General features: G+C 37.7%; 1 protein-coding gene across 1 annotated transcript in view; it reads right to left on the bottom strand.

Moving 5' to 3' along the window:
* LOC139447864 (zinc finger B-box domain-containing protein 1-like) overlaps positions 1–21,257 on the bottom strand; it is a 56,300-nt gene extending 35,043 nt beyond the window's left edge. The window contains exons 1-3 of the mRNA XM_071229342.1: positions 21,153–21,257; positions 10,535–10,661; positions 450–563 (exon numbers count right to left, since the gene is read on the bottom strand). Coding sequence (XP_071085443.1) covers positions 450–563; positions 10,535–10,593 — 173 coding nt within the window. The 5' untranslated portion in view covers positions 10,594–10,661; positions 21,153–21,257. The remainder of the gene's footprint in view (positions 1–449; positions 564–10,534; positions 10,662–21,152) is intronic.
* Positions 21,258–21,482: the final 225 nt, after the last annotated feature.

Genomic DNA, 21,482 nt, shown 5'->3' with positions numbered 1-21,482 from the left:
TGTCCTCAGTCAGGTTTAGAATCCTCACCTTAATCCAACCTTACATTAATCCAATCACACACCAAATAGCACCACTTATTAGCGCTGAGTAGAGTACTTCCACTAAAACAATACATGCGTGCTGGCTCGTGTCGGCCTTTGACGCAGTTGCAAAGAACAAAGGGTGGCGTCTGTCTGGACTTGCAGGTGTGATCAGTGATGACGTAAGTGAGAAGAACTATTGTCAATAAACAATGGTGTGGAATACATCAGCGTATGTCTAAGTTGGTATTTTTGCTATCCAAAATGTCTTATTGTTGATATAAATGCGATGTTTAAAAATTTAATTCATGCTCGCGTTAATTTCAAGATTTACAGTACATCTATTTGAAAGAGAAACCTGAAGTATCTGATATGACAAGCAAAGATACTGCAAGCAGATCAAGTCTATGAACTACATTACGACTCACTCTCTCTCCTCCTTCTCGCGACTCATGGCCACCTTCAGCTCCCTCAGCCTCTCCTCCATCTTCCTGTTCTCCAACTCCAGCTTCTTGCTCTGCTCCTTCGCTGTCCGCATGTTCCTGTAACACACAGGCACAACTGTGACATCCGACTCTCACCAGCTTGGATGAAGTCAGTGACAACCACCACCCACCACCTTGGCTCAGAGCAGTGACAACCACCACCCACCACTCACCACCTTGGCTCAGAGCAGTGACAACCACCACCCACCACTCACCACCTTGGCTCAGAGCAGTGACAACCACCATCCACCACTCACCACCTTGGCTCAGAGCAGTGACAACCACCACTCACAACCTTGGCTCAGAGCAGTGACAACCACCATCCACCACTCACCACCTTGGCTCAGAGCAGTGACAACCACCAACCACCACTCACCACCTTGGCTCAGAGCAGTGACAACCACCACTCACAACTTTGGCTCAGAGCAGTGACAACCACCACTCACAACCTTGGCTCAGAGCAGTGACAACCACCACCTACCACTCACCACCTTGGCTCAGAGCAGTGACAACCACCACTCACCACCTTGGCTCAGAGCAGTGACAACCAGAATCCAAATGCACCAAATCATGATCAAAACAGGTAATCAGGAAGCACACAAAATAGAATCTACCAAATACAATTGATGATTGATAGGTTTGGATCCAACTGATTACATTAATGACATGACAGCCACTTCCAAACACCACTGACATAAGACAATGAGCCAGGTGCCTTGACTGACTTTATTGTGTGTTGTACTACAATGCCCCATGCACTAGTACCATGAATACGGATGCACTCGTACCACAGGGCTCCAACTTCATTCTTCTAATTACTTGTTCATAACTAAGTAAATATTTTTAATCACTAGACAAAATGAAATTCAAGTGGCCATGCGAAGTCACACTACCTAATACATATCATATTGGCAAGTAACTTTACCTATTATCGTGATGAATAAAAAATTATTCTAATATGAAACTTATTTCTTACCGCTATTTATTTTGTAAATGCCATTTCTTCTTTACCAATACAATATACAGAATTGAACTTACTCTTCAGTTCATCCACATTGTTCTCCTCAGTTTTGGTATCTACTGCATGAAAACTGTAGCATTACATAGCTCATTTAGACATGGGCGGTTTTTGTCTGTTGCATAAATTGTAGATTCTACATTTGAAAATCAAGATGTGCTTTGATATTCTCTTGGTGAACTTCTGACTGCCATCAACAAAATCATTATTTGTAAGTGATTTTATTAATTTTATTCAAAATTTCATTCAATATTGTTTACATTCATTTAGGCAAAATCATTTGTGAAGTGTTTGGTAGATTGCACAACTCAAGCTTAATTAAACAGCATCCACAGGGAGATTACTTATAAGATAAGTTTCATCGTTATCTCCTGTTTGTTAACCAAATTCACTGAGGGGGAATATGTAGGGATTGTGTACAGTCAAGTCTCATTAATCCAACAATCCAACAAATGATGGGAACCCATTAAATCAGTGCTATTTAGACCCGTTAATCCGACAGTCTCACACTCTGACTCCGACACACCTAATTTGCAATGAATTGCTGAAATCACTCATTAATCAGTCTTGTTAATCCGACACAGTGATCAGCGTACTCTGTGGTCATCAGCCAGCAAGTACAAAGCCCCGTGTTTTGATGCTAGATGAGTCTGCGAGTAGCTGCATATTACAACGGCTGCAGATATAAACTTGCTTAACAATGAACAAGTACTGCTTTAAATATACAAAACAGGATTAATCACATGCCTAGATTACCTCAATCTCATTAAAATCGTCACACCAGAATGACCTTCGCAAACTTTGACTGACCAATGAAATTTCTAACAGGAAGTTCACATTAGCCACTAAGAAAGCAGCTTTCTTAAGCATTGCAGCACTAGTTTCAAATTGGCGACTTCCATTCCAGACTATGCTTTAAAAAATATTTTGAATCAGTCATACAGTCTGAAACAGTAGTTCCCTTTTCCTTCTTTTATAACATGTTTAAATCTATCGTGCAGTTATCAAATTTTCGATCACGAACATTGAGACTATCTAATTTCGTTTATCCGACATACTCGTTAATCCAACATAATCATATGCAACCAACAATGTCGGATTAACGGGACTTGACTGTATGTTTTCCACACTCACCAAGAGACAAGTGTTTTAACATGTTTTGTTCAGTTTCCAAATTTTCACTCACCAATGACCGATCTACTTGCAGCTTAGAGCAATGTGCTAGTGCCATTAGCCAAACATCCTAGAGGTGGATCCATGATTTTGAAAAAATGTGAGAATATGTGTGTGCAAGCATGCTTTTTACTGAAGCCACAAACAGACTTGGCCGAGGACACAGTCAACATGAAAGGTTGTGATGTTATTGCCCCACTCTGGATCCACCAGTGCACTGTGCACAGAGCATCCAATCCACACATCTACGTGATACTCGCCCTTCACATTCACTGGCATCTCTATAACTAATCATAGTACCACAGGGTTTTACATGACGCACAAATGTGTGCCAATAGACATAAATGTTGAGATTGGACGCAGACAAACAATATAGGTAGGGATGCACAATAATATCCATTGAACCTACAGCGCATCAAGAGCAGTTATTATGTTTATGGCTGTCTGTCATTTCTTGCATCAGTCATGACTACTGTCCACATGATCATTGATTCATTCCAAGCTCTAACATATATCAAAACGTACAGTACACTACACCATGTCCTTACTCTACAGGACTACAATATTACATTCCAGGACTCTAAAAATTAATCATTTTTGTAAGTCAAGGTACAACCATGTGACCATCATATAGAAAACAATAAGATCCACATATTTCACTGAATTAAATATTGCCATTGTCAAGAAACTGCATGATCTGCAGACTATTTCAATAGTTGTCAAGGTAAAGAACAGCAATATGATGTGACACAATATAGAAACAGAGTTTGATAGTTTCAGTCCCAGAGATAATATCTGGTATTGTCATGACAAGTATCAATACATCACATGAGATAATAACACAATATCCAGTCTGTGACCTTTCCAATACTACTGCATTCCTATGGCAATACATTCATGTGAAGTATCACAGAATTTGGTAATGCAGCTTCTGAGAGTGTTCACACTTGCATCATCGTCAACAGTAGCCAAGTTTCTAAAGAACTAAGTCAGAAGCCAGTTGTAGTGCTATAGATCCTTCCAATGTATCATCATGCTTAGCATTTTGGTTTCCAGCTTCCCAGGAATAAAAAAAAAACATAGCTGAAATATTATATTATGAAATAATGCAAAGCACAGTTTTTCAAAATAAGTCTGTGGGTCCTGAATAGCAGCCTGGCAAATTTCTTTTTTCAAATGCTTAAATTATTTCTGAGATAGTCTTTTGTACGAAACCACTTTCCTAGTCATGCTGGTTGAATAACCTGAATAAATACACGATATGCTAGTATGTTTCAAGTTTAATGCAGCACACCCCTGTTCTTAAATTGTCAACACCCAAAGTCTTTGTAGTAAAAATGATGCATCTGGTTTTTTTATACGGCTTACAGATCTATCTACCCTAAAAACCAGGAATAAGGGGGGTAAAAGTAAAACCACACTCAGCAATATTCCAGCTATATGGCAGCGGTGTGTACGATCGAGTCTGGACCAGCCAAACCAGTGATTGACATCATGAGAAGCAATCTACGCAATTGGGAAACGATGACCACCCAATCCTGTTAGTCGCACCTTACAACAAGCATAGTTGACTCTTACAGCAAGCATGGGTTGCACTTTTAGTGCCATTGGCTTCCATTGGTCTCATTTCATGGCGAATTTATGAGCGATAAAACTGTAGTTGTTGCATTACAAAATGGCAACTGGTTTTCATTCTATTGAGATGATAGATATGTATCTTTCTTTCAGTTAACTAGGGCCTCATCCCCCAAAATATTTCTGATCAAATTATTACATGTAGATATTTCATATGCACGTGGTGGCTAGCCTGACGGGCCACCTACTTTACATTTCAGGAAGCCCTTCAAACATTTAACTGGCCACGGGCCAATGGGCCAGTCTACCCCTCGTATATATGTGACTAACCACGAGATCAGGGACCCTATGGATGCAAAATCACATTTTCATTTCTCATTTTAAATTAAAACTACAGTATTTACCACAAAAATACAATTCTTAAGCTTCAATTCATATTTATTACAGAGATAAGTGGCATCAAATATTTGGACTCATTGACTGCAAAGTCCCATTTTCAGACTTATGACTGTTTATGTAATGATTGCAGATTTTAGATATAATGCCTGATTGATTAATTGAAAGTAGACATGTATGAGGGAATGTTTTGAAATAATCTTTTCATTACATTACAAACTAATGAGACAGAAACAAGTTATTTTTTAACACTCCACACACATGGCGATTTGTACGGAAGTAAGATGATGTCATTCCTCTCTTTTTTCAGGACGTCACAGCACAATTGTATCCAAGCCCCCATAAGGTCCCTTATGTCCTGGTGTGTCACATATATCTTATATCCAATGCCTCATGTTTCCAAGCCTCACCTATTTTTGAGCCCCTAAACAATACATAACCACATGCTTAATGATGTAATCAAGGTAGACGGTTCAAAGCCCACTGAACACAATAAAGTATTCATCACTTGCCTCGGAAAAAAGTTTTGTTCCGAATAAGCTACTCAAGGTAAGATATTCACTAAGTAATGAAAACATACCTCAAAACGTACCTTTTCACTCATGCACTTTTTAATCAAACTTGATCCGATGATAATTTTGCTTCATAACAATGGAATGCACTAATAATATATCGGCAGCTGTTTGTAAACTTCCTGTGTGTCATACTATGTGACTGATCATATTGTCCATCTATTTTTGACTTGACTGTAATGGAGGGGCTCGAAATAAAGTGACGGTAACAAGATGGCTCCTGATCGATGAGTCTCATATGGAGGGAAATTATCACTAAAAAATTAACAAGACATGGATATTGACCATCCAAGTGCTAACAGAAGATAAGACCTAATTTTAGTGTCTTGGGATTGTTATTAGACACATTATCAGGAATACTTCTTAGAGGCTCAAAAACCCAGAGGATATATAACATATTGTTTCTAAACAAATTGAGAGAAGTGACATTGAGGCCATCCAAATCATTAAAGATGTACGACAAAGAACACAACACAACAGAAACAGTTGCTGAGAAATACAGGTAAATATAAAATTAGATACATGTACTTGCCTTTAAATATGCATACATCACATAACAATCAGTGACATCAAACCTGCTACTTGAGAGGAATATTTCTAAATCTCTTCATTACTTGTACATGTTGTACGTAGCAGTGTTGGAATTTACATTTCTTGGAATACTGGAAACCCAGAAGGGCCATCTTGTTTTAATCATTTGTTGTGCTGAATCTACTCATCCATTGACCACCAGGGTAAGGTCTATACATCCATGACAAAGATTTCTTTTGTAGCCTTTTTCTTTTGTTTGAGACAGGATACTTTTTCAGTGGTACAAACTACACACATTTTTCCCTGAATGGAGGCAGTGGGGGTAAGGGAGACTAGATGTTATTTTGTTTCCTCCCACGCACCCTTCACAATATCATATGGTCGGCATCTTACTAAGCCTTACAGCAATCCTTCACAGGGAGGGACTAGAATATGTCATGCCAAGAAGATTATATTATTTTTTCCAATTCTATTTTACAATGAACAACCAAGAAGGAAAGCATGCCATGTCAACCCAAAGATCAACCTATTGTTCTGATGGGGTAAGAATATCAATGATGGCACTATATGACACTGTTTTCAGCAATGCACAAGTATCAATGTGTCACAGTGTGTTTGTTGTTTAACACCGCTCAGCAATATTCCAGCTATGTGACGGTGACCTGAAAAGAATCAAGATATTGTGTGGAACGATCCACATCATCAACAAGTCACTAAGAGACTAACAAAGTCCAGTTTCCACCCTTGCCGAACTAGGCTGGATTTATGGAGTCATATTTTGGTTTGACTAGCCAGTCTATGCAGGGTCCAATCAAAATCGCATAACGAAATCAACATCTGGTTTGCATGATTTGCAAAGCACATGCACCACCAACTCGGGGTCAAAAGATATTTTCAAAATCTTTAGATGTTTTTAATTAATTGAGTGAGTGAGTGAGTGAGTGAGTATGGTTTTACGCCGCTTTTAGCAATATTCCAGCAATATCACGGCTGGGGACACCAGAAATGGGCTCCACACATTGTACCCATGTCTGGAATCAAAGCCGGCTCTTCGGCGTGACGAGCGAACGCTTTAACCACTAGGCTACCCGACTGCCCCGTTTTTAATTAAGGTGCTCACGTGATTTGATGCACTTTGAAAAGTAAGACCCGTTTATTACAATAGAGATTTTGATTATCAATCAGATTGCCTTGACTGGGTGCTGCCATTTTGTTTGAAGCACAATATTTTTCTGCATTGCATTAGAGGCCATCACTGTCAAAACACTTCTTTTTTTTCTGTCTAAACATATTACTAACTCATGTTTAGAATTGAACCTAAGTCTGAGGTGTGCTACATAGCAAGTGCAAAGATCAAAGTTCTACATAAGCAATGCTAAAGTCTACCTCACAAGACATAGTGAGTGAGTGAGTGTGTATGGTTTAACGCCGCTTTTAGCAATATTCCAGCAATATCACGGCGGGGGACACCAGAAATGGGCTTCACACATTGTACCCATATCAGGAATCGAACCCGTGTCTTCGGCGTGACGAGCGAACGCTTTAACCACTAGGCTACCCGACCGCCCTGTTTTTAATTAAGGTGCTCACGTGATTTGATGCACTTTGAAAAGTAAGACTCGTTTATTACAATAGAGATTTTGATTATCAATCAGATTGCCTTGACTGGGTGCTGCCATTTTGTTTGAAGCACAATATTTTTCTGCATTACATTAGAGGCCATCACTGTCAAAACACTGCTTTTTTTTCTGTCTAAACATATTACTAACTCATGTTTAGAATTGAACCTAGGTCTGAGGTGTGCTACATAGCAAGTGCAAAGATCAAAGTTCTACATAAGCAATGCTAAACTCTACCTCACAAGACATAGAGACAACAAATACAAGACAACAGATATATGATGAATGAAAAGAATTCGGTAAATTTGTAAACAGTTACTTACAGGTAATTAGACCTGAAAAGTGCCACCGGACATGTTAGGTATGTTTTAAACAATACAGTGTAATATGATATTAAAAAATGTATACATCAAAACCAGAAAAAACTTTCAGACTTGCTTTCAACTGCAGGCATGCGTTGCAGCAACTATATGTGACTGATTGACCCCTAACAGTGACTATAGAGCTGTTGAACATATTGCTTGCATAGAAAACAAACAAGACAGTTGTGTCTAAATCCATTAATACTTATCGTTGTATAACCGTAAAATCCCAGACTAATTCTGCTATTACATGATCATGGAAAGATTTGCAGAAAATGTAACTTACTTCAGAATTGCAGACAAATGGCAGAATTTGCCTTTTTTTAATCAATGAATTATTTTAAAACTTTCTATCCAAATTTGCTCTCAAATGATGCCCAAACATTTAACATGCGATTCAAACATACAAAATATGAATCCCCAAAAAAACAACATTTGTAATGTATCATTTTTACATTTCAATGTTCAATAACAGAAACAGCTACAGAAACTGTGTTTATATCTAACCAATTATAAGTATCACACACTATGCACATGTATTTGCATAAATCTTGCATAATAATGTCTAAATACAAGTGATTTAAAATGCGTTGAGAAATGATTATGCTTTTACAGCAGAATTTTGTAATGTTATCCACAGAATTTTGGTGATTATATCGCAGTACATTGATAATTGTAACGCAGAATTCATCTGGGAGTGTATCACCCAGAAACCAGTCATCATGCACAGTCACAGAGGATGTTATGACACTTGATAATACGGATACAACACCCGGGGGGTGATATTTGGGTACATCATGTACTGTGATGCCATGGTTACTGCAAGGCTCTACCTGCCTATCTGTAGATGTGACCTTGGAAAAGCTCCTGTAACATCATTTATAATGCTTTACCCCTGAAATGTTTCTGCTCCTTTAGGAGGTCAACATTTTCAGATTTGCTGGTGTTAATGGGGATTCCATGCTTGAAAAGTTCATTTGGATTTTAACATTTCCAGGCACCAATTACTCAAAAACTGTGATATACTGATCTGAAAATATAATATTTAGCAACATTGTAACATACAATCTGCCTTTTTCTGAAGTTCTCTCTCTCATGGTTATAAGAGAGACGTGCAGCGGTCTTTGTCACCAAACTGCCACTAGTCCTATAGTCCTTTAAGGGTTTTACTATATGTTATCATTAAAAGGACTAGTGGACTAAAAATGTCACTCACATGACGTCACAAAGATCTGTGATAAATGAACTGGCCTGGTTAGCAGAATGCAGAAAAAAACACCAAACTAAATAAAAGTTGTTCTCATGAATATTGATCAAACTTATATTTAATTAACATGGTAGCCATGTTTTATTAATTTGTTATGGAGAAAATGAAACGCTTTACAATAAAAATATTCATACGCAGTGAAACGTTCGAAAGATTTCCGGCATTCAAATCAATCCTATTTACCTTGTATGCCTTGGGCTTTGAAAAAGGAATAAGGGAAACGCCTATTGAAACCAGACACGAGTAACACAACAATGTCAACAATCCAGGTAGAGAGAGAAAACTTAGTTCAAATTACAAGAAACTAAAACTTTGGCAATAATAAGTTTTAAGACAAGTCTGAGGCTGGACAATTGTCAAAATATTTCCCATTACAGAAAGCATTTTGTAAACACTGTAATCTACAGTGTTGTGTATTTAATAAGTTTTAAGACAAGTCTGAGGCTGGACAATTGTCAGAATATTTCCCATTACAGTAAGCATTTTGTAAACACTGTAATCTATAGTGTTGTGTATTTCTCGTTAGATAACCAGGAACTAGCGATCACTTTGACAAATGATTCTCAAAGCTCCCAAGCACAACCACTGATTCAATAAATTACATCCCACATCAAAACTTTGGTGAATATTCAGTGCCAAGACTTAATGCAAAGAAATTAATTTTTTAAACAAATAAAACTCTGTTTTGTTATTCTTGTTGAATCTTTGCAACATCAATCAAAAACAGAAGAACATCCATGGTTAACATTTGGCATCACCGAGCAGTTTCTTATGCATGGGACAAGTTGAATTGTCACATATATTTGATATCGCACAATAGTATGTAACATATATGATCGACATTTGTCTGCATCTAAGTGAGATAAACCATGCCTCCAGAGTTATACTTAGGACTGTAGGCCATTGAGAAATGAGTCTCATAAGTCCTTCGAGCCTGACTCCCCTCCAGTTTACAATCCTACTGATAAATGAGTAATGCCTTGTCCTTCACACTGGCAACAAAACCAAAATCAGTCTTGTCTATGTGTTGCTTAATGCTACACTCAGCAACCTATAAATATTGTTGTAAATAATAGAGTTTGGACCATACAAACCAGTGACTGATATTAAGAGCAGTGCTCTACACCATCGGGGTACATGCGATCAACCAAATCACCAAGTCTGACCCCTGATCCAGTCAATATACATAGGTTCGTACAGGTCAGTTCTAACCCGGAATCTCCACTGGATGGATGTATCAGTCCCTGAGTACAAGAGTATAATGTGTTAGTTCTGCACCATGACTGGCCTGGAATATGTAGGAGTTATTATATGGCAGTTTTCATGTCATACAACATATCAACCAGCAACCCCCACATCAGCCGGAGACACCCATATCAACCAGAGACCCCCATATCAGCTGGAAATCCCCCTAATCAACAAGGGACCCTCATATCAACAAAGACCCGAGAGGTGAGAAATGTATTATATAACAATATATGTTCGTCTAATAATGTGTGTAATGAGAGTACTCACTGAGCACGGAGACGCAGGGAGACATCTTCCCGTCGAGTGGATGTGTTGAATGCTGACATTGTGGTACCAGGGGGAGACAGGAAAATGCCCTGCTTCTGGAGATTCCGGATCGGACGGTAGTTGTACACTGCAACATAACCATTACACTTAGGAATAATTCTTCTACACCAGAATGGCATCTTGAGGATTCAATCAAGTATTATGCTGAAATTGGAGAAGCATACTGTAAATCTTGAAAGTTTGGCACCAGTAAATTAATGCAAGTGGCTAACAATAGCACAAACTGCGTTGTGGCAAACAATAGCACTAACTGCATCGGGAAAGTTTTGCGATACCCTATTAGTTAAGATTACCAATGTCAAAGCTACCTACATGTACTTTTGCTGGTGTTGTTTTTGATAGGTAGCAAGAGGCATGATGAATGGTAACTCAGTGTCAGTTTTAAACTATAGATGCATACCGTATTCGACGTAATAAGCGCCCAGGGCGCTCTCAAAATTAGAATATTATTTTGGTGGAAAAAAGGTGAGTTGAAAGATAAATTTCGTGGTTTATGCTGACAGCCTGAAATGTTTATGTACGACAGATATATTTTTCCCGAATTTAATTACCCATAATTAAGTGTGCATATAAAGAGTGCGTATCATATGCGAATAAATAAGTCTTGTGTACATTAATCAATCGGAAGGGGTGCTAATTGGGATTGTTCACTAGCCAATATATTAGCAAATATCGCCGTGGGCGTTTATTAGAGCGGGGTGCTTATTACGTCGAATACGGTATGTTGTTGTAGTTGACAAGAGGGGTTTGTGTGGTGTGTTTAGCAGACAGAATAGACTGGCTGTCTTGATTACTTGTAGTTAGTCAACAACTTGATGAGATGTGGCAGGTTAGAGAACTTTGTTGGACTAATTAGGCTTTTGACGTGAAGCGACAATGTGTAATAAGGGAAACACAGGATGAGAGGAATGTTATATTTAATCATGTACTGGCTGGTTTGACAATGTCTGCAAGTAAATTCAAGAAATATGCCTCCTTACAAGTCTTGTTTGTTGTTGGTCTGCTAACATAACTGTGACATGACCCTTTAGCGCGTATGTGTCGCTCACAGTTTTCGCAGTACTTTCCAGCTTGCAAAACTTTCCATATGTACAGTATTCCCAAGGATCTGAGGAGTCCGGAACCCTGTCCTTACACACAATGATCTGTTGGCTAACATCATCAAGATGACAATCATGGGCCATTCAAACCCAAAATAACAAATGAATCATTTAATATGGATCTACAAAGGAATATGTCATCCATCAACTTCAGTGACAACTAAGCCAGACTGACAAGCATTTCTACCATAATAGAAGGTATACTCCACTGTTGTTCCAGTATATGCCACTCCATAGATACAAATATGTTGTCAGCCACCGAGAGTTAAGGACAGATCCAATTCAACTTTTTGGCTTATTTTTAGTTTAAACACATCTGTATTTCAACTGAAAATTGGGATTGGAAAACAAGACAGCGCTTATTTTAATACCTCTCCCTACACAGAAATCAGGTAACAAAGATAGTCAAGGTGTATACATAATATTTACACAAAAAAATACCTTGATAGTCAGAATAATGGAATTACACGTAATATTAAGTACTACATAATGCAGCAAGCAGAAACTGATATGGACTACTACAGTATGTATGAAACTAAGTATACTTGACTGGAATACAAGGAGAGTGCATACACCAACCAGTGACAGAATAGACCTATAGTCCTTACCAAACTACCCAAACGTTAAGGTATCATAGGGAATATTGGAAGTAGAAATTTAGAATTGTTAGTTAGAGAAAAATCACTTCCGCGTTTCCCTCGTTTTGTCCATTAATTTTAAACGGAAACATCATTTGTGATGATGTTGAGCATTCTAGCACGTACAATGGTTCTATAAAGGCATTGGCTACTTCTTAAAATTGCATATACTTTGACTTAAATTAGGGTACTTGATATTGTCAAATTGTCCATGCTCGTTTAACAACTGGATGCAGTGATCTCATTAGTCATAGAGTTGAAAGACATATTTCAAATATTGAAGCATGTCAGTGATGTTTACACTTGGAGTCTCCACTTCCCTTCCTCTTTACTTGTCCTGCATATCGTAAAGTGACAAGCACTTTGTACTACTATATAAAGGATGCAGTATTCCTACAATATAATATTTATTGTTTCTTGACCTCAAAGTTTTTTATGCCAACACAAATGTACCTATGCAACAGGGAGCGGTATTTACATGAGCCAGTTAGGCCTGTTTACCAATCCCTTTCAAGTTGAATAAAATATGTTTAAACTAATTGTCATTCAAATTTCTGTGAATACAAATAATTACAAAATTTGTTAAGCTTGGATTTGTAATGTTATTTGCATGTCCACTATATTTCATGAAGTAATGGGCACATGAAAATTCTAGTCGATTGTATTTAGAACTTTTCAAAAAGATTTAAAACATCTTCATCTATTTGTATATAATTTGACTTTTGTTCTCGAGGGTATTGTAGGTTTTAGAGAGTATTTTTCACACCACCAATGAACATGACAGACAATTTTCCACTTTGTTCAACACTAACCCATTATAACATACCGGCATATTATCATGATTATCAAAGATATTACAGACACAGTCAGCAATACAGTCAGATTTGACATAATAAAAACTATGTATGTATGTAAGTATGACAATTTCCAAACAAAATAAAACAGTATGGTCATCAAGTTTGTTTTGGAGTAAAATCTTGTTGAAATGTTAGCAGTCTCTGAAAATTGTCCAAATTTCATTTCTTTTCATTTTCCACATTTTTTCAAGGGGAGGTTTATTCATTGAAATTTACTATTAAATATGAAACAACTTATTATCACAATATTCTTTCAATTTTGCACTCAATCTTAGTTTACTTTTACATGTTTGAAATGTTCATGTTCACCTGATACCTGAGACCATTCGTATCCTGCAATCGTAAATTATATGTCACCATCCAAAAATACTGATTTTGGAGCTAATGACAATGACCTTTCAATATACTGTCCGACAGACAAATATCAAATAAAATGCATTCAGGATTAAAGGTAGAATTAAACCAAACTTGTTAAAATATCTTCTCAATTTCTACTGATAGAATATGCCTTTTTCCCTTGGACCTTCAAAGTACTGGCAAGATTTAAGCACATATCACATCAAATATTAGTCTGATCACCCACTACACTATATGCACTGTTGAGTTAATTTTACAGCCTGAAGTAACATGCTCTTATCTGTAAAAATCTGTTAAGAATCTATCAGCATATGCATGTTTCACACAAAATATACAGTTAGCAAGCTTGACAAGTGAAACAGTGAATATCTACTCTTTGCAATACATCTAAAGTACCTAATTACCTTGATACTGAGAAGGGTGCATGTTGGAAGATGCCACAGCGTCACTAAACATATACCTACAGAAGCAGCAGCAGCAGCAGCAAACTGACGGCGTCATCAGTCAAGTGAAGTCCACTACGTGTACGACTTTTACTGGAACCTACACACATCATGAATATCTTATGGCTTATCTGTAAGACCATCATCACCACATGTGTGGGTGGGAACTCTTGTAGGCCATATCATTTGGAAATAATCAATATCATTTCTTTCTAAAAGCAGACTAACAGCGACTTTGTCACTGTCTTTGACATTAAGGTAATTGACTTGCATCTTATTTTAACTTAAGAAAGTGTGCTAAGTTATCATGTTATTTTTAATAGCAATCAATAGATATTCCCCAGGTAGTCAACAAGCAGCCAACAGACGCCATTGATTCAAGGTGCCCCCCATTATGGTTGTTGCATGGGTCTGATCAAGGTTCTCCATAATATTATTATAAATATTGGACACTGATCGAGGTTCTGGGTTGTGAAACACCCGTAAAGGACATCTTGGAATAGTCTGTGTATTACATCTCTGCAATATTGTTATAAATATGGGACACCCTTGAAGGACATCCTTGTCTTAAATACAACTCCCTCTGCCTTAATACCCAGAAAAACAGTTTTTCCAGCTGAAGTTTATTTTTCAGTCTTCTTTTTTTTTCACATATAAAATATAATACAAGAAAAGATCACCAACATGCTACAATACAGATAAAGATAGCCATTCAATACATACGCATACAACATAGATACAGCTACAGATAATCATAGTTAAAGGTCACAATTTGGATGTTTTGTTTGTTGTTTAATGCCGCACTCAGCAATGTTACAGCTGTATGACGGCTGTCTGTAAACAATATAGTCTGGACCAGACAATCCAGTGATTGACATATGACCACCGATCCACGCATTTGGGATATGACATGCATCAACCAAGTCAGCAAGTCTGCTTACCTAATCCTGTTATGACACGCATAGCCGCCTTTTGCGGCAAGCATGGGTTGCTGAAGACCTATTCTACCCCAGATCTTCATGGGTGTAATTTCGTATGTTGATCTATGCTGAACAAAAGAGTCATTTTGATTGGTTGTTGATTTTCATGTCAAAATTATTGAAATTCTGAGGACAGCTAGTTAAGACAGAGATGCACATGACGTCACACCCAAAGCCAAACTAATGATATGAATGGGTTTGCTGAAGTAACGCTTAGCACAATTTTTTTATTAGACCACTATTTGTCACTTGTCATTCTCAATAGACTTTAGTTTTGATGCATGCTTTTGTATGTGCTAAGCTATGCTCCCACAACAACCGGCAAGTCAGCAGAATGATGTGAAATATGAATTTCAGTGAATGTTAACTATGAAATATTAATGAAACTAAATACATACTGAATACATGGATAATTCTAGAGGGTATGTGGGTGGGTGCGTCAGGGGGTTTGGAGTGGGGAGAAAGAGCTTGTTCTTTTAAGACCCTAAATTTGAAAAAAGGCCCACATTTGGACATTTTAACATTGTACTATATCATGCTATATGGGTAAGTGTGGGTTTACCTATGGAATATTTGAAATTTTCAGATAAAGGGCCCATGTCAAAAAATTCCTAGAGTGAACCCTGGGAATATGATATACATATTAAATTCTGATTTCCAAATTTGTTTCAGTAAAACTTTAATGAATAATGTAGCAATCCTAGTATATCCACTCAACATGCCGGTACTGGGGTAGTAAACTCTACAAGACACAGTCTTGATGGGTACAAGCTCATCTCTGCTTCTGTACGTTCTGTAGACACGATAACGCTAACATTGTTCAGTCAAACATCACAACCCTGAGAATTTAGTTAGAGAAAACACTTGTTTGAAGCTATAAACATTTCTGTGGTATGTCTTGTCACCTTATACAAATCTATACAGAGGAAAAGCACTTAGTGTGCATAAATTATGTGGGGAAAGAATGTATTCTGTCAATAATACTCAAGGTCAGTGAAATCTGACATCAATCGTTACACCAGAAACAGAAATCATTTTCAAGGTTAAACTGTGGGTATGTCTCATCGACCAACTAAATTCTGAACCGGCTATTGGTGGTGTTCCGATTGAATGAAATAATCAGAGATTGATTGGCAGGTACAAATGACCAAGAAATCGAACTCAATTTTCCATACTTGAACACAAATAATTTTCACCTCTGTCTCAACCTGGAGATATTTTTATTTCCTGAGATGGTGAAGTGGAGTTCCTTTCAACTTGTACATAGAGAAAATGTGAGGAAGAGTGAGGCCAGTGTCTTTGGAGGGGGGGGGGGAAATGCTGAAGTAAGAATTTTGGTTTGTTCTTGTTCAGTGTGATCTAGTTGAAAAACAGCAAAATGGCACTGAACGATTAATTTTGATGCACAATAGGTTGGGGTGAAATGGCGAGATGAAATGGGGTTGAACATCACATCCAAGATTATTGCACTTATACAGTGACATACAAATTGACCTTCCTTACATTGCGTCTACTCATTGATTTTGGTCATCATTTTGTGAGTGAGTGAGTTGGGTTTAACAACCCCTTTTTTAAGAGCCACCCGTGCCCCCTCATCATTTAGAAACAGGTTACTAAATCAGTTAGACAGACACAGGCTTGTACTCCCAGGGTGTTGTTGATTGTTGTTGGTTTGTTGTTTAATGCCACACTCAGCAATATTCCAGCTATATGATGGTGGTCTGTAAATAATCGAGTCTGGACCAGACAATCCAGTGATTGATATCATGAGCATTGATCCACGCAATTGGGATCGATGACATGCATCAACCAAGTCAGCGAGCCTGACTACCTAATCCTGTTATGACAAGCATAGCCGCCTTTTACGGCGAGCACGGGTTGCTGAAGACCTATTCTACCCCCTGTGACTGGTAACACTTCTGTCGGGAGAGGGGAAATTTATTCCCACCTGCTCGGCTGACCAGTAGAAGATATCAGCACTAATTATTACATTTCTTTTGACAGTTACAGTGTATATTTACTGTATTAAAAAACACATTTGCATAACTGCAGCGAGATTTTTGTAAGAGCCGTGTTAACATTGCCAGGTAAAGTCGGACTGGTTCCTCTCAAGAAGAAAACCAATCATAGTAAAAGCATATATTTACAAATATGGGCCTGCAACTTGATGGGCTGGTTACATTCAAGAAACTTTGGCCCTCTGGCGTTTCCCTCACTCAAGATTTTAGATTTAAAACCCAACGACCAGATGTTTTAACTATAATTTCATGAATATCCCAAATAATATTAATAATACTGCACAGTTGAGTGAATATAATCAGCACCTATTCAGGGTAAGAAAACAAACAGTAAACACAAAGTGCTGTATTTGTTTGAAAATATAAATAAAACCATTGGTAATCATGGTAATATTAAGTACTTGAGTTACCATTGTCCCACACAGACCAAACTGCGATACTTTGTTTCCCGTGTGATGACATGTAGGCCTTTAGGATATTGCAGAATTTTGAAGAAACAGGTGCAATGTTTCAACAATCTCTTTTGATTGTCTTATACATGCTATGCTGGTGTTATGTTTAACATGTTTATAGTGAATAATTAATTTCATATGAAAAAAACCCAACAGATTCAGAAGGTCAAACATGTTGATTTACTGAACATCAGATCATCAAGCTAATCAGGACAGAGTTTGATATTGCCTTGCATGTGTACATGTGTACGACTTTTCAAAATTATGACATAATAAGAATCACCGTAAGGGAAAATGTGTTAACTATAGTTCAAATTAAAACATGTTAAAGGGGGACTGAATCCCCAAATCGGCAATCCTAGTTTGAGCCTACAATAGATGATCCAGTGTATCATAACGCCATTCTAATACAATGGACACATTCACAAGCGTAACCTGATTACTTGATTTCAGTTGTAACATCACTATCTCCATTGCACATAAATAACTATCTAATCACACAATTTCTCATCGTTAATGATCGCCATTGCTCTTAAATCATATCTTATCCCACAATTACTCATCACTATCACCATTAAATTTAAATCACTATATTATTATTAATTTCTAATCTTAAGCTCCATTACATTTAAATCACTACCTTATCATACAATTTCTCTCATGTGCATGAAATCAACAACAAACAAACGTTTGGCTAAGGCAGATCTACAGTAAGTGAGTATGGTTTATGTCGCTAGCAATATCCTGGCGGGGGACACCAGAAATGGGCTTCACACATTGTACCCATGTGGGGAATCAAACTCGGGTCTTTAGCGTGACGTGCAAATGCTTTAACTACTAGGCTACCACTGCTCCACAGATATAGAGACAACAATGATGGAGAGATACTATTCTGAGTATTAAGATGTGGGAGGGAAGTCTTAAGCTACAAAACATTCCGCGTTGTATTTGATACAGGATGCAGAGAGTCAAGTATTGGGGATGTCCCTTCTTGTTTCAACCAAAAGAACCATACTCAAGATAAGGCTCTGCTAGCAAACAGGTCCATGGTATGTATTATATTAGATCGGAGTCCCTACACTGAAAAACCAAGGATGGTTTGATTCAAGTCATTCAAACACAATTCAGTCTGCTATAGATGTGTATCAATTGATATACAACTGAAGTCAACAAACACAATGTCATTATCACACATGGTAATAATCACAATGTCTCGAGAAGCCAGGCCTTGGTGAATAGACAACAGACATGCTGTCAACAGTCATTTTCATGTCAAACAGGATTTCATTTTCACAGACCAGGAGTAAACCCGAAGCAGCATCATGCTATAATGATGTGTCAGAAGCGTCAAATCCAGACTTGCATCATATCTTTAATGAGGACTCTCTGGAGTTTCGGGAGACATTACCTTGATCAACATTATCAGGTGCTGGGAAAGTTGAAAAGTAATAAGTCATTATAACCAGGTACATATGCCTACAAGAAGACATTGTGAGACTGTCTCGACATCAGAAGCAGGCATGTTTGGATTGGGGTGAACATCACATCAATTGGCCAGACCAGGACCCTGCTCCAGTACTATTGACTGATGAATCGAGATGCTGTCTGACCTCACAGATTGTCGTACCAGAGTTTGGCAAGATTTCAAGATCCCAACGTAGCCAAACAAGAACACTATGGAGGGGGTTCCACTATGATTTGGGGTGGGATCAGTAGAGCTAGGAGAACTGATCTCCTTGTCCTATAGCACGGCTCGATGACAGGCGTTTGCTACAGGGATGACATACTGTGTATTACATACTCACTACTGAAAGTTGGTGTTTTTGGACAATGAATTTGTTTTTGCCTGTCCATCAGATGGCTATGTATACCAGTTTCATAAATTGGCCATTTCTTATTTCTTCATACTGTGCAACTAAATTGAATAAGATTAAGCTTGAGTTGATTGTCTTTCCAACAGTATCTAATTTAACAAATCAAAAAGGGATATGTACTGTTTAGCCAAAGGAGAAAGTGCTGCTAATCTAAGTTTGCTACTTTTCTACATTACCCATAATATGAAAACACTTGAATGTCATGTCAAAGTAGAGGCTACATTCAATAGGATTTGTCTGTAGCCTGCAACCTCGGGGTATCGCGGTACTTGTCATGTACGCTAAACGGAACAAAATGCACTCACTAACCTTTATGATTATTCGTATTCTCTGTATCAGATATCGAACAATGCATATTTTACTGATAAAAGTTCATTATTTACATTAGTAGCTCCGAGTAAAAGCCGGGCCTCGCGCTCTGTTTGACAAGGGAGAGAACTCCATTGTATCGTGGTACAGAGAAAAGTTGTGTATGGAGGTCCGAATTGGACAAAAAGAGGACATAATTCTACCAACCGCTTGGTATGATCATGCCAGACATCAGTGATTTGTCCAGACAAGTGCAAAGACAGCACAAGTAAAATTCTAAATGTGTTATCAGCAATAGGTATTCAATGCATTTTTACCGAAAAGTAAGAGAAAAACATTTTTATAAGTCAACAACAAAATATCAGAAATGATATTTTAAGATTGTCTAAAAAAAATTGGATGACAATAATTTGTCAGAAAATGGAAAAATGTTAAAAGTCAACAATAAATATATAAAAAGCACTCCTAGTCTGCCCAAAGTAGGTATTAATCTTTTGATTACTAGTGAAGAACGTATTTCTAAGTATGGCATTATGGCCCTTATGATCTCCCAATAGATTCTGGGCACAGAGCAGACTAATGTGAGGACTACGTAACTTACATTACCTCATTAGTCGACATGAATATGCAGATGATCTAGTTCAGGTCCATAGAGAAAGTTTACTTGGGGAACTGCGGGTTATATCGTTGATCATTGATGGATGGGGGTAAGGCAATATTACAACAGATGCCAGAAATATGTATCAACGGATTAATAACTCCTTACTTACAGCAGACGGAACATTCCGAGGAAATTGAAATTGTTTACGAAGTGAGCACTTCCTGGTTACCGATTTGCATTAATAGACAGCCGCTAAGACGCGTGTCCTGCGTGAACTAACGGAAATCACAAATGCTGTGATACGATGAATGCCGCAGTACCATGGGGTCCGAGTATAAGTTTAATTCCATTTATTGCTTGTTTATAAAAACCAAAGTAGCAAAATAATTAGGTGCCATTTTTGCTACCAAATAGTAGCTGTAGTTTCAAAGTGGGCAAGGGTCTGTTCTCACCAATTGGTGCTGTTTATAAGCTATGAATCCCAGTCAGACTCATCGCCAACAGTTGAGCATCAAAGGGTAGTGTCAAGTCATAGGGGGTAGAAACCAAAGACTAGTGTACCATAATCTATTGATGTATAAACTACAATGTCATGGATAGATAGTATCCTGTTGGACTTCACAACGACCCCGAAAACATAGTCCAAATGACAATGCTACATCTTCCTGAGAAACAAAATTGCTTCCATAATAAATCATGAAGATGGGATTTTCGGATGTGTCTATTTCAACATTGAGTATCCGTTTTCATTTTGGAACAATTATCACCAAGGAGACAGAGGCCCATTTTGGAACAAGATCGAGTTATTTTTGGCTCTAATCAAAATTGTGCCCATTTTGTAGTCACTTGTTTTCCCTAGTAACATAACGGTAAGGTATCAGATATTTAAAACAAAAGAGGAACATAGGTAACAGAGCTTGCGATAGTACCTGAAGACTTCGGAGCTGTATCAACAACAAGTAAAGGAAAATCAACTTGAGTGTATCGGCATATCTAGTTATTCATCAGTCGTGAACGGCGTCCACAGCAGCGGGTAAACAAAAATCTACAGGAAGTCACACTAAAGCTCACGGTGATGTGCGAGATGCATGAGAATACTATTTTCCGAACAGCAATTTATTTATATTGCATACAATGCCATCGTAAAATGCGGACACAGGCAAATATTTAGGTATGACTTCCGTAACCATTTATAATTACTGTTTCTTCTAAAGCAATCGTATTTATAGGCAAAGTAATAAGTAATTACATTTCTTGAA

The sequence above is a fragment of the Haliotis cracherodii genome, unplaced genomic scaffold (assembly GCF_022045235.1).
Source record: "Haliotis cracherodii isolate W230 unplaced genomic scaffold, xgHalCrac1.p SCAF_7, whole genome shotgun sequence".
In the NCBI taxonomy this organism is placed as follows: domain Eukaryota; kingdom Metazoa; phylum Mollusca; class Gastropoda; order Lepetellida; family Haliotidae; genus Haliotis; species Haliotis cracherodii.
This window is presented reverse-complemented; position numbering and strand designations above follow the sequence as displayed.